Source organism: Bactrocera neohumeralis, chromosome 5, assembly GCF_024586455.1.
Source record: "Bactrocera neohumeralis isolate Rockhampton chromosome 5, APGP_CSIRO_Bneo_wtdbg2-racon-allhic-juicebox.fasta_v2, whole genome shotgun sequence".
NCBI classification, from domain to species: Eukaryota; Metazoa; Arthropoda; class Insecta; order Diptera; family Tephritidae; genus Bactrocera; species Bactrocera neohumeralis.
Genome location: NC_065922.1, coordinates 77,737,830 through 77,751,246, shown reverse-complemented (window position 1 = coordinate 77,751,246; position 13,417 = coordinate 77,737,830). Strand labels below are relative to the sequence as shown.

At 39.9% G+C, this 13,417-nt stretch overlaps 2 protein-coding genes across 7 annotated transcripts in view; one reads left to right on the top strand and one right to left on the bottom strand.

Moving 5' to 3' along the window:
• Window positions 1-13,417, top strand: part of LOC126759248 (luc7-like protein 3) — a 144,273-nt gene that overhangs the window by 12,008 nt on the left and 118,848 nt on the right. The window lies entirely within an intron of this gene.
• LOC126759251 (high affinity copper uptake protein 1) overlaps window positions 496-13,417 on the bottom strand; it is a 28,761-nt gene continuing 15,839 nt past the window's right edge. For 2 of the 6 annotated variants that reach the window (XM_050473973.1, XM_050473974.1), the window contains exons 2-6: window positions 4,802-4,972; window positions 3,609-3,808; window positions 3,300-3,544; window positions 3,027-3,056; window positions 496-2,464 (exon numbers count right to left, since the gene is read on the bottom strand). In XM_050473973.1, coding sequence (XP_050329930.1) covers window positions 2,263-2,464; window positions 3,027-3,056; window positions 3,300-3,544; window positions 3,609-3,808; window positions 4,802-4,835 — 711 coding nt within the window. In that variant the 5' untranslated portion in view covers window positions 4,836-4,972 and the 3' untranslated portion in view covers window positions 496-2,262. The remainder of the gene's footprint in view (window positions 2,465-3,026; window positions 3,057-3,299; window positions 3,545-3,608; window positions 3,809-4,801; window positions 4,973-13,417) is intronic. The other 4 variants (XM_050473977.1, XM_050473975.1, XM_050473976.1 and 1 more) reach the window with 4 other exon arrangements.

Sequence of the window (13,417 nt, the reverse complement as noted above, 5' to 3'; positions counted from 1 at the left end):
AAGGAAAGGACAACTGTCAAATTTGTTGTTGCCTGTTGTTTTTCAGCGCCTTTCTCATCACTTATGGTCGCCTGTTACTTCAGCTGGCTTTTACGATAAGAAAAGCTGCCCGCGAAGATCAGCCGACACGGCCACACAGGTGTGTGTGTGTGAAAAACACTAAGCGAGCAGAACAGACAACTTGTCGCCAACGGGGAAAGAGCGTAGCAAAACAGAAATAAAAAAGCACGTTGTTGATTGGATGCTTACTGCACAGTTATGGTTGCCTATTAATTCAGCTGGGTTTGTGCAACGACTCAAAATCGCGCAAATCAAATTAGGGCGGGTCGGTTACGTTGGAATTTGGTTAATTTTAAAAATGTTGGAAAAAAACTTCTTGAAAATAAAAAATAAGGAAAATATTTAAAAATTTGGATTTCTTTCAATAAAAGCGCCTTTATTTCAACGCATTTTCACACTTACTTGCACATCAGTCCATACAAATAACACCATTAGTCGGCTTAAAGGATATTTTGGTCTTTATTTGAATTATCCACAGTAAGTTTGAAAAATGTTCGCATATGAATTTATGTACGTATGCATATCAGTGAGTATATGTGTGTATGCTTGTAGCAGATTAACTTTCGCGTCATTTTTTAAAAACAATTTCACAATACAATATTTTGTTGCGTATAGTGTTGACTTCATATTCAATATTCCTTTAATACACGTACATATACATACATATATATGGTAGGGTTCTTTTCTTACATAAAATGCGTTGTAAAATTTTATAGCACAAGTTTTTACTTAATGAAAACTTAACATACAATATACAGTAACATTTGCAGCAATGTAAGTATTTTTACGCACATCACTGTAACATTTTTCTTCTTTCAAAAAAAGCCAAACACCTGCTCATACGCACTTTTTACAGCTGTATGTATGTATAATATTAAACATTAATGGATTTTGTGTAGTAATCGGCTGTAGCCTCACTTTTCACTCACAAATTGCTTGTAAACTTTGCGACCTACGCGTGTAAAATTTGGATTAAAATTGACAAAAATAATTACTATAATTAATTACTAGAATAATATGATAAAAAACGAATATAAATTAAAAAATATATATGTAGCTAATAACATGTCGGTATAAGTTGTAGATGTGTGCATGTATGTTTGTGTCTGCTGGTATAAATTATTGAAATTTGTATATAAACGCCATCAAGTGGCAACCACATCGTTCAGCTGAGTAAGTTTCAAACACAAAATGGTAAATAATCGCCAAAAAACAAAAAATTGCTATTTAACAATTAAATTAAAATTCAATACTCGAAAATACATTTTTTCGCTTATTTCGGTAGAAGGCCAATGCATTCATAGCACCAAACTATCCGCAATCGCAAGTGAACGCCATTTCCAAATTTCTAATTACGCCTAAACAACTGTACAACTACTTTGTGTAAAAATATGTATTTCACTTTATGCTTCTTAAATTCCACCCGCTGACGTACGACTGCGCGCTATCACTTGCCTAAACTACTTTATACTGCTAACTTTTTGTATTCTTATTTGTCTTCGCTCACTTGCTAGCTACTATTGTTTTTCTTTTTGTTGTTCTGTGTGTGTTGCCTTAAATGGTGTTCTTAACAATTTCACAGTTTATATCATAAAAATATCTTAAACTTAGTCTTAGAAGAATTTTAATATTTCGACATTTCTGGCAATTAGCACCGACGCTGCCGCAACCGCTCTCCATAAGCTGTGTGGTGGTGGTGGCCGTTACGGCAATCGTATCAATGATAACTGTCTCATCCTCGTACTCATCACGCTCGTAGTAGTAAATATCATAGTCCTTTTGGTTGTAGTTGGCCATGGTCACTTGCATGCCGCGTTGCCCTGGCTCGGCTGTGGTACGCTTTACGTAACGCGCACAACGCATACTGCCGCCGGCGTTGTTCATCAGCGTATTGGCTGTTGCGTTGCAGGTTGCGCCACCGTTTCTTCTCACCTCATAACTGTCATAACTGTTGTATCTATCGCAGCGGTCGACGTCATTGGCGCGCTTACCGCCACGTTGGCCGCTGATGCCGAACCTGTTGCTGGCTCTGCACGCGGTTGTTGTTGTTATTGCTGCTGTGGCTGCTATAGTTTGTTGCTGATATTGTTGGGGTTGTTGCTGTTCTTGTTGTTGTTGTTGCTGCTGATAATTAGTATTGCCAATTTGCCTTGGCCAGAGGCAGCGCATCCAAGCGAAGCGCCTTTCACATTTTAAACATTGCTAGTGACAGTGTTCCGTTACATCGACAATCACCGACTTCCGCCAGCAGAACAGGAAGTAGCCCACGGCGGCGCCCAGCACTACGGCAATGCAGAGCCAAACATTATACGTCATAAAGATCAGCATCAGCATGAAGGAGAGCGTCACTTGCAGAATGTGGAGCCCGGTTTGATAGAAATGGTTCAACGACAGCATCGTCGGACTGTGGCAGGCGAGAAGAGAGTGGAAAGAGAAAGTGATAAGTAATAGCAGCACAAAGAAAAGTAAATGTTAATAGCTTAAAAATAAAATGGCGGCAGGAAACGAAATATTTGATGCGTTAAAAAGCGGATAATCGATGCATCAACAAACATATGCACAAGTAATGTAATTGATTACTTTGATGAGTGGATGGTGGGGGTATGACGTGTTTTTTTTGGCGAGAGTTTATTAAAGGGTATTGAAATCGACGGTTTAATTCTTAATGCAGGCATCCTTGCAGTCGAGGTCGCGAATGTCAAGTTCAAGACTGACCACGTGTGTCGTCCATGAAACCCACGGTAGTCAGTGATTATTCTGGCTGATTTTATGCGTTTAGGAAACTTCTTTATGACTGCTGGTTAGTTAGGTGAATAAATTGAGGTTACGTTGGATTTGATGCGACAAAATGCTTTACATTTGTAACAACACTAACTTTTAGATGAATATTAAAATGTCTGTCGTTCTCGTTGTAGTTGATCACACCACTTACTTAAGAACTATGTAACTTTCATTATTATACTCACGGTTGCTTGTGTATGACTTCGCCAACATATCTACTCGTTACAGATTTTTCGATTTTTCGATTTTTTTTTGTTTCGTTGAGAGCACAAATGTGTATGGGTGAGAGAAAGAGAGAAAAATGAAGCAAAAGGGACAAAACATATGCGAATTAGAATATGGATTACAACAATAGCAACAAACGTACAAACAACACGTTAAAGAACTAAAGAATAAAACAGAAAATTAAAGCGTCTACGAGTACCAACAAAGTCACCACTCAGTCTACAATTACTTACTGCACTGGTGAGGCGCTCGTCGACGGCGTACTCCGTTGCGGATCCTCGGGATTGCGTTGTGGCCCGGTAACTGGCCGGTATTCCAGCAAATTGTATGTCTTCCAAAACAGGTACTCGCGATAGTACTTGAGACCCTCGTAAAGCACAGCCATTACAAATATAGCGATCATCGAACCAATCAGGCCCATGATACTATCGAATTTCCACCAGGAGAAGAGCACAGTCTCATTGTAGCCGAAGTGGAACTGCAAAAATAGTGTTTATAAAAATTTTGGCTACCTTTTGACACTACAAATCGCCTTTACTTACCGCCATTGACATCATATGATGCATTGCTCCTTCCATATTCATGGCGCCGTGGTCGTGGTTATGATGCATCGCATGCTGGTCGCTCATGGCCACGTGCTCGCCATGACCCATAACATCCAAGGGGCTGACAGTGGTGGTGGACAATATCGCAGCAGCATGATCGTGTGGTGTTGCAGTATCTAGGGCCAACATATGATGTTCTTTAGTTCAAATGGTGGACCATTTAATGGATGAAGTGGAGTTCGAGATAACGAAATAAAGATAAAGTAAAGAAAAAAATTGAAAAAAAACAATAAAAATAAATCAATACATTTAAGTAAAAAGAAATTACTTTTAAATTAAAAAAAAAGAAATATAAATCACATAAGTAAAAAAAGCATCTCAGCATCTACTATGACTTCAAAGTAATAATGAGAGTCAGCACATGGCTTAATTGAGTTTGGAGCTTGGCTTACAAAAAGTCTGCGTGTCCAGCTGGTTTGATTTCCTCGTCTGAGTTTGAAATTGGTGTGTCAACTTTCGTAGGGTAGGTTAGGTCTAAGAGTGACCTCGCGTCATGCTAAGGAATCAGATATCTAATTCTTCAGCATCACACAGGAGTCACACTAAAACCGTTGTGTTCAGTCCATTGAGTGTCCGGCTCCTATAATCCTTGAACCTATCAGAAATCTGTTTAGGTGTTTTATTTCTATTTTCGCTATTTCACCTGGATGTCTAAAGTGTGAGAATTTCTACAACTATTGAAAGGTGGACCCTACTGCAATATGGCTGTGGCCAGGCACCCAAATCAGTGTAATTATAAAATAGCTCCATGATAGAGATAAGAAGTCTATACATTCATTCATTAGTCTTGGACGCACGGTCGGCGAACTCATGACTAGTATCGCTGCTCTACTGTCGAAGTGGTTAGTCAAAACTCCGAAAGAGGCTACGCTCGGGAGTAGTAGATCTATTGCTAATTGCAGCCACATTGGAAGATGCTGCAGTGGTCAGGAAGCCTAAAACTTTCTTTTTTAAGTTTATGGCGTTCCTCTCATAAGAAGTAAAATATTAGTGGAAAAAAAACAAATTAGTCGGTCTCGAAAGGTCAACCTTAGTCATGCTTAGCTTAAACTTTGTGTATAAACAAATCGGCGGCGGTGCTATAAGTGCCATTTTAGGTGTTTCTTTCGATTATGATTGTAGAAACTTACCATGATTGTGTATACTATGCTGTGAATGATCCATTTTGCCACTACCGAGTGTCGGTTACCACTTAATATTGTAGTTGTTGCAGCTAAAATCAACCGAATTAATTAAAAAGAGGACTTTTTGCTCGCCAACACTTGCCTTGGCATTTAGGAAGAATGCTGTGAAATGGCGGACTGTAAATAGAGAGAGAGAGAAAGAGAGAAAGGAAATAAGTATATGAGAAAGTATTGTGGAGCATTCTAAATTTAATTGTAATTTGCTTGCTTGTTGCTTTTCCTTTTCTACGTAACTAATTACGCATATCGTGCATATCGGTATTATACATTCAAGGACTACAAAGCATAATTAAGCGTTGTATAACGACTAAATGCGGTGGTGGCATAACAGCAAATACGATGAAAGGCTTGCAGAGGAAAAGTAGAAAAAACCCCGTTTTATGCGCATAACTAATCAACTTAAGCAGCTGATAAAGCTCTTACTTGCTCTTCCATAACAATAAAAACCGCCAAACTCAGCAAAATGAGGTAAAAACTTAACAAGAACGACATTCAAACATTTATAATTATGCCAACAGGAGCGCAACAGTTTGTCGCATGTCTCAGACTAAAAACGCTTAGTCCGTAGCTACTAATCGCATTGCACAACTGACACGCGCAAGTAAATGAGATTACGCTGAAACAAAAACCGGATTATAAATGGGTGTTATTCATCTAAAAGTCAGCCGTTTGGAGTGGACGGCTCATGATCTTATGCATTCTGATACTTCCAAAACGTTTGACCACCATATCATGAAAGGCTATTGAAATTTACTCTTCTGAGGATTTTTGTTCCTACGTTTTTTACGTGACGGGTCCCAAACCCAACGCACAACCCTGTAGAGCTCGCCTTAAAACGGATGTTCTTTGGCTACCCAGAGGATACTTGGTCTAGGGCCGGAAGTCGTGAGCTGCATAAGCTATATGTAAAATAATCGTTTTTGGCCACTCCCAAGTGAATGGCAATAAGACAACTTTTCTCACTTGGGTGAACTTCTACACATGTCGTCCGAATGGACGTAAACACTCCAGCTCTGAAAGTATTCGACGCAGGGGGAAGCAGAGGAAGAGGAAGACCTTCACTCCGTTGGAAAGACCAGGTGGAGAAGGACCTGGCTTCGCTTGGAATCTCCAATTGGCCCACGTTGCGAAAAGAAAAAAACGACTGGCGCGCTGTTGTTAACTCGGCTATAATCGCGTAAACGGTGTCTACGCCAGTAAAGAAGTAAAGAAGAAGAAGACCCGTTCTAATTAGTCCAAATTTGTTCCAATTGGTTAAGGGTTGGAAGACTGATTACTTTGCATCACCAAGAAGCAAACATAGTGAATAGCACTCGGATTCTCTTCTTCCGCTACTTTTATGCTTAGCAACGGACATGTGTTTAATCGATAGTTCTGTGTAAAATATTTCCTACTTCGTTTTTTCTGGTAAAACCGAAGCAAATCTCAAATATGATAGACGCTGATATGTACACGTGACGAGGCGTATATATGTACGTACTTATGATTCATGTGTGGCATCATGCGTGCTTCCACCGAGCGATGCATGAAAAAGTTTTGAAATTCGAGCGCTTGTCACTTGTGAAACTGCGTAAATATGCAGCGTTGCCACGCGTGAGCGCAAAAACAAAAATAAAATGTATGGAAAAATGCGGAAAGAGTTCTCAGAATATCACCGATGTGTTTTCCAACAACAACAAAAGGTCAAATTGAAAACAAAGGCCAAGTTCAAAGGAACTCACACAGACAAGGGTGAACAATCAGACGGTCGCAGCATTAAAGTCCTTAAGAGCGAAACATATTCATAAAATAACGTATGAAATATCGTCTTAGAGCTAGCAAATTTGAGGATAGGATAAAACTAAAATTACCAAATAGAACAAGAAAATAAGGTTTCTATTCAAAAACCTCGTATTTTTAAGATTTCGACTCAAGCATCATAACCTTTATCAGCAATGGTTGATGCAAAAGAAAACTCCCTGTCCCTTCGTTCCTGTAACCTGGTACAATACACTAACCTAACCAAACCTAACGTACAGGGTTTGCCCGGAAAATAATAGAACTGATTTTCTTCCGCCGCGAGCAGAGACACGCGATTAAATTCTGTTTGAAACTCGGTAAATCTGCGACAGAGACGTTCGATGTCGTTCGGGTTCGGCAATACATCGCAGCCGATTGGAAGATGCACTACGACAACGCCTCAGCTCACACCGCCTTTCTTGTGAACAGCTACCTAACCAAGGCCGGCATCTCAACGCTTTTGCAGCCGCCCTACAGCCCAGATGTGGCCCCCCGGCCGAGGAAAGGCAAGCATTTTGAGACGACAGAGGGGGTCCAAGCAGCATACATCTCGGCTCTCAAGGCTATTCCGGAGAATGCCTTCCGTGACGACTTCAACGCAGAAGGAGCCTATTTTGAAAGTTTTTAGAGAATTGTAACGATTGGTTCAATGATTTTTTTAAAATCGACTCAGTCCTATTACTTTCCGGACAAACCCTGTAATTCAGCTTAACCACAACCTTATGCAACCTGCTGTGCCGGGTATAAAACTGTCAACAAATATAAAAAATAACATAGGATTGTATCGAATTTCGGGATGTATGGCAGGTTGCAAATATTTTGCACGTTACTGTATAAATGCATGCGAATCACTTTTATGCAATTGCAATGCAAAACATGCGCGCCCAAAATATTATATTATCATACAATTGATTGCGTACGTGCCGCATACGCAACGCTGATACCTCCAAGCACACACATACGCACACACACACGCGCATTGGGTTGGCTATAATCAAAAAAATAGTTGTTTTTATGCCACAAAAGACTCAAATTTGTTGAAAGAGGTCACCGATTTTGGCGAAAGCCGATACATTGCAATAACAAAAACAAAAACAATAAAAAAATAATAATTCAATGGCGTCCTTTGGTTGCAGATCACCAAATTCGGCCGCACGTTGTTTAAATGAATTTTGCGAATAAAGTGTTAAATTATGCCCACGCACACACACACCCGCCTACGACAGTACACGAGCTGTGTTGCAACACCGCAACTCTTTCATTAATTATGTGGACGTTTCAGGCTTTATCTTCGCCGAAAACAGCTGATGGCGAGCAGCCCAACCTACAATGGCGATATTTTCCAACAATTTTACTATGAATTTCGTTTAAGCATATTAAGCTCCACGGTATGTGGCATGAATTGTTTACTTTGGTCATTTTGCAGGGCCAACTAAATTGACTTATCCTCATTTTCACTTTTTATTTGAATTGCGTTAAGCCCGACACGCCTAATTGACGGCCATCAATAAAGATTTGAATAACTCCTCGTAAGAAAACAGCCATTATTCTGTTTCGTATAAAACTTGACAGCTTTTGTATTACCGCATACTGTCTAAAAACAAATTGGATCGCTAGCTAGAAGAAGCGTGAGTGTTATGGTTGATACGATTGTTGCCGAACCTTTATGGCATTGACTGATTATACTTATCCACCCATGGGTCTCGAGTTGAAACTTCCATGCGACCGACATGGCCTAACTAGCGCATTCAATTTGGCCGAAGAGCTCATACAGTTCGTGGTTCCATATTCTTCAATATTCATCCCTCACGCGACTAGCTCCAAAGATCTTGCGAAGAACAAAGCTCTCGAATGCTCTAAGTCATCAAACAAACAGTCGTCGCAGAATAACTCTTGCCAACAGGAGTTACTTTGGCCTCGACGAACAAACCCGAAACTCTATAAGTTACTTCTTATTCCCGTCCTGCTATATGGCGCAATGGCATGGACGATGACAACATCTGATGAGTCGACGTTACGAGTTTTAGAGAGAGGGGTTCTGCGAAAGATTTATGGTCCTTTGCGAGTTGGCCATGGCGAATATCCCATTCGATGGACGATAAGCTATATGAGATATACGACGACATTGACATAGTTCAGCGAATTAAGTGACAGCGGCTGCGCTGGCTTGGTCATGTCGTACGTATGGACGAAAACACTCCAGCTCTGAAAGTATTAGATGCAATACCCGCCGGGGGAAGCAGAGGAAGAGGAAGACCTCCACTCCGACTTGGGATTTCCAATTGGTGCCACGTTGCGAGAAGAAGAAACGACTGGCGCGCTGTTGTTAACTCGGCTATAATCGCGAAAGCGGTGTCTACGCCAGTAAAGAAGAAGATTCATTCAAACACTTTTTCCCACTTTTTGTGTAGACAGTGCAAAAGTCACCTCACACAAACCTAAGCTTTACTCAGAAGAATTCATATTTGTCGAATCATAACACTTTTTAGAATTTAAGACATATTTTCCTACTCCCAAACCAATTTGCACGAAATTAAAACCGTTCAGAATCGGCAGACTTTGTTGAACTTTCAAACTGATAGTGGTTTCCGAACTTTTATTAGCTTGTTGGCGCAAATTGAAGCTGTCTGTTTGCTTTTCGAAAAAAACAACTTTCCGGTGTGGCGCATGAATTTATCAGAAACATGGTCGAACCACATGCATATACTGCATATACATATGTATGTACATCTATCCATGACTATATAAATGCATATGTATGTATGCACTCTGTGTAGCATTGGGTTAAATTGAACGATTGACAACTAATTTGCTTCGAGTAGAAAGGGAATTTTCGGCAGATCACTGAATAGAGATACGAGCAACAAGCGGTACGAGCTGTGTCTGCGTGCGATTTGGTTGAATAACCGGAATACAATAAATCGCAAACCTTTTACTTTACTTTCAGCAAAACGAAACGAAGGTGAAACAAAGCAGGTAAAGGTGTACACAGCAAGCAGGCGGGTTAACTGTTTGCTTATTGTGGCTTACAAACCCAACTGCGAAACAATTGATCTGGAATTGGTGAAGGGGAATTTCACAAATGTTAAAAACAATGCTTAATTACGAGTTTTTAGAGAGTAATGTTTATGCTTTAAATATGAGACTTGCGGCTTGACGCGGTGGACGAAAAGCAGAGGGGTATAGTAATGTAGGTTGGCTTTCATATTTCGGGAGATTGCAACAATAGTGTTGAATTGTGACTTAAAATATTCATCTCGCTCAAAAAATGGAATTAAAACCCGAAAATTTACGCGCGATTATTTTGACAACTTTCGACTTGCATTAAATCGGCAAAATCTGTTCACGTTGGATCCCAAAAAATGCTCATGTTGATTGGTCGAGGAAAATATAAAAAAAAAACTACGATGCATCGAAACCCGTCTAGGGCATCGTAACAGGTGATGATTCGTGCAAGTATGAACCCATAAGTAAAAAGCAGTCGACTGTCGAATCCAACAAAAGAAAAGAAAAAGACTTTCAAGAAATTAGATATCCCAACCATCGAAGACGTAACTCTCTTCACCACGACAAAGCGAGTTCTCACAGATCGACTGAAACAACTGCATTTTTGAGCACTCAAAACATCGATTTGTTGAACCATCCGACGTATAGTCCTGACTTGGCACTAAATCACTTCTTTTTATTCGCGTGGACTCCCCACATATAAAAGACAACCGACGTATATAGTATAAGAGTTAAGTTTACTTTCACTGCAGACGATGTGGAATCTAAACGCTTGCAAACTGCAGCTGTCACATGGTAACGTCGATCGCATGCCAGGTAGTCAACCCTTTTGGAGCAATTGTCAACGATCAGAAATATGGCAGATTGGTAACTGTCGAGTGGATTGGCCGCCGGTGAAATGTTGAGCAATTCTTAGTGGAAACTTTTTCGAATTATAAATGCTAATGAAGATAGGAAAATCAGAGGTAAGATGCGGAGAAAAATGCTTAGGGCGTTAGTGAAGCTTATCAAAGCTTTTCGTGCAAAAATGTTCATATGAAATTTGTAGGTTATGTCCAAATGAAAGTGGCAAATTGTTATTATGACTATAAATTGTTGGAATTCGCGACTAATTCGCTGGTTGATGACTTCCTGACGTATTGCTGCCGAAATAAGAAAATGCTGTACGCTTTGCGGCGTACAAAACAGCGTTGAGACCTTCATATGGTATGTGAGAATTACATTCATATCATATGTGCAGTGCAATAAATTTCTTGTTGCCATCTCTTCACCACTTTCACTATCCACACTTACTTAGCCAGTGTTCTAATGTCGTAAATAATCTAAATTGCTATATTAAGCGCACTTTAAACAATAAATTTGCACTTAATAAATTGTAAGCACAGAGGTTGATATCGTGAGAGAGCAGCGGCCAGGGAACAGCGAGCAAAGGCATGATTTATACTCGCAGCGCACTATCGCCACAATAAAAGCGAGCAAATTGCAGAAAAGAAAGCAAATTGATGCGAAAATAAAGAAACAACAATGAAAAGCGGAAATTGCAGGCTCACAATTGTGGATAAAACAAATTGTTTACAACATTTCTACGGTCGCTTGTGAAGGGGAAAGCAAAGTGTAAGCGGGAGGAAGAGCTTAATACAAGGGAGTGTTGAACTTATGCTTTTACCCGTTTTAATACCTAAGCTAACCCTTTGAAAATCAGCCTATAATTATAAAAGTCAGCTGACAGTCAGTTGCTAGTGACAGCAAAAGGGAAGAAAAAGTTAGGTTAAGGGATAACGGGGGATAAAAGATAATAAAATGGATCACGGGCTAGGCTAGTCGTCGATAAAAAAATAGGCTTTTGAGGACGCTCATAAGGACAATCCACAATTTATAAGAGCACAATGGTTTCCAAGCAACCTATAATACAAATAGTTATTAGGTCCGTTCCCACGACGGTCGGATCTACGTAATCGGATCGTGTCAGGATTTTTTATCCGCTTAAGGACTGTCAGCCATTTTCGAAACTACTTCAGGCATTGAGAAGTAAAGTCCTCTCGACGAACAAAAACCAAACTCTATAAGTCACTTCTTATTCCCGTCCTGCTATATGGTGCAGGGGCATGGACGATGACAACATCTGATGAGTCGACGTTACGAGTTTTTAGAGAGAGAGGTTCTGCGAAAGATTTATGGATAAGAGGAAGACCTCCACTCCGTTGGAAAGACTAGCTGGAGAATGACCTGGGTTCGCTCGGAATTTTCAATTGGCGCCACATTGCGAAAAGAAGAAAAGACTGGCGCGATGTTGTTAATTCGGCTATAATCGCGAAAGCGGTGTCTACGCCAGTAAAGAAGAAGGACTGTCAACTCAGCTAAATTCTACAACTACGACAACAACAACAATACTTATTAAGTCCCCTATCCGTAAGTGCAGAGGTGGGTATATGGTAAAGGTCGTCACAACTGGATTTTGAACTTTAAGCCACGGATTCTCTGCACTTTAGACCCGCCCTAGTGTACTCCCGAGAATTTCTGCATGCATCTATGTACTATATATGTGTGTTTATATACATACATTTGTATGTTGCCATGACATTGAAGGGCAGCAGGAACGAATAGCACCTCCATTATATTTAACCGCAAAGGACAAATGTAGAAGGATACAATCTTCGCAGTATGTGCGAATGCATTGTGCTTGTATACAATACATACATATGCATGTGTATGTATGCGGGAGTGAGTTCTGTGCGAGCAGCAATGCGGTTGACATTGTCAGACAACTAATGAACATGCAGGTCATGCAGAACCGCAACAACACAAATAACAACAATGCGCACAGAAAAAAGAATTAACGAAAACATTAAGAACAATAAAAATATAAACACACCAGCACATACACATACATATGTCTATATATATTTGCAAGTAAGAAATTAGGTGAATTGTGGGCGGCTGGGCTAGGCGGATGCGGTGCAGATTTCCAGGAAGCGTAATACACCGGCAACAGCAACTTGTTGGATCAGCTGGGCAGGGCGCACAGAAAATTTTCGCATTTCGCATATTTACGGCATTCTTTGGCATCTTGGATGATTGAAGGTTATGCGGTGTGTGCTCTATTGTTGCTGGTGCGTGTTGGTGGCGTGGCAGAGAGGCAAGTAGGAAGCTGAGCTTTTCGCTAATGGCCGAGATAGCAGTATTGGAAAAGAGACACGCACACGCATTTGGCACGCAGGAATTTTTATGAGAATATTTTTAACATGCCGTTATGCCACACGCTTGGTCGATTGGAGTGTGAATTTGGAAGGAGTTTGGAATTTGGCACGCGTAAAACTTTTGAGTAAATGTCACAGCGAAATAAGACAGTGTGTGCAATGTAGGCGGTGGTGATGATTGCAGAAGGATCTTAAAATAATTAAGCGCTTGTGAATGAGTTTGCTATTGTGGATTTATAAGGCACGGACGTGTGTGTTTTCATTACCTATAATTTTAGAGGTTTTAAGATAAGTTAAGTTTTTATATTTATGAGCTTTAATTTAAGTTTTTATATGGGCTTTCATGTAATCGTTCACATACTTATATCGAAGAAAAAGCTTTTTTGGAGCTTTCACACACTTATATTAGAGAAAAGGATTTCATATAAGCTTTAAAAATTAAAAAAAAATAAGATAATACTTAGGTTCAAAAGTTTACTTTGAGCTTAAATAAAAGTTTTGATAGAACTTTCATGAAAGTTTTCATTGAGCTTTTTTATAAGTTATCATCAAACATTCATATAAGCTTTAATTTTTTTCT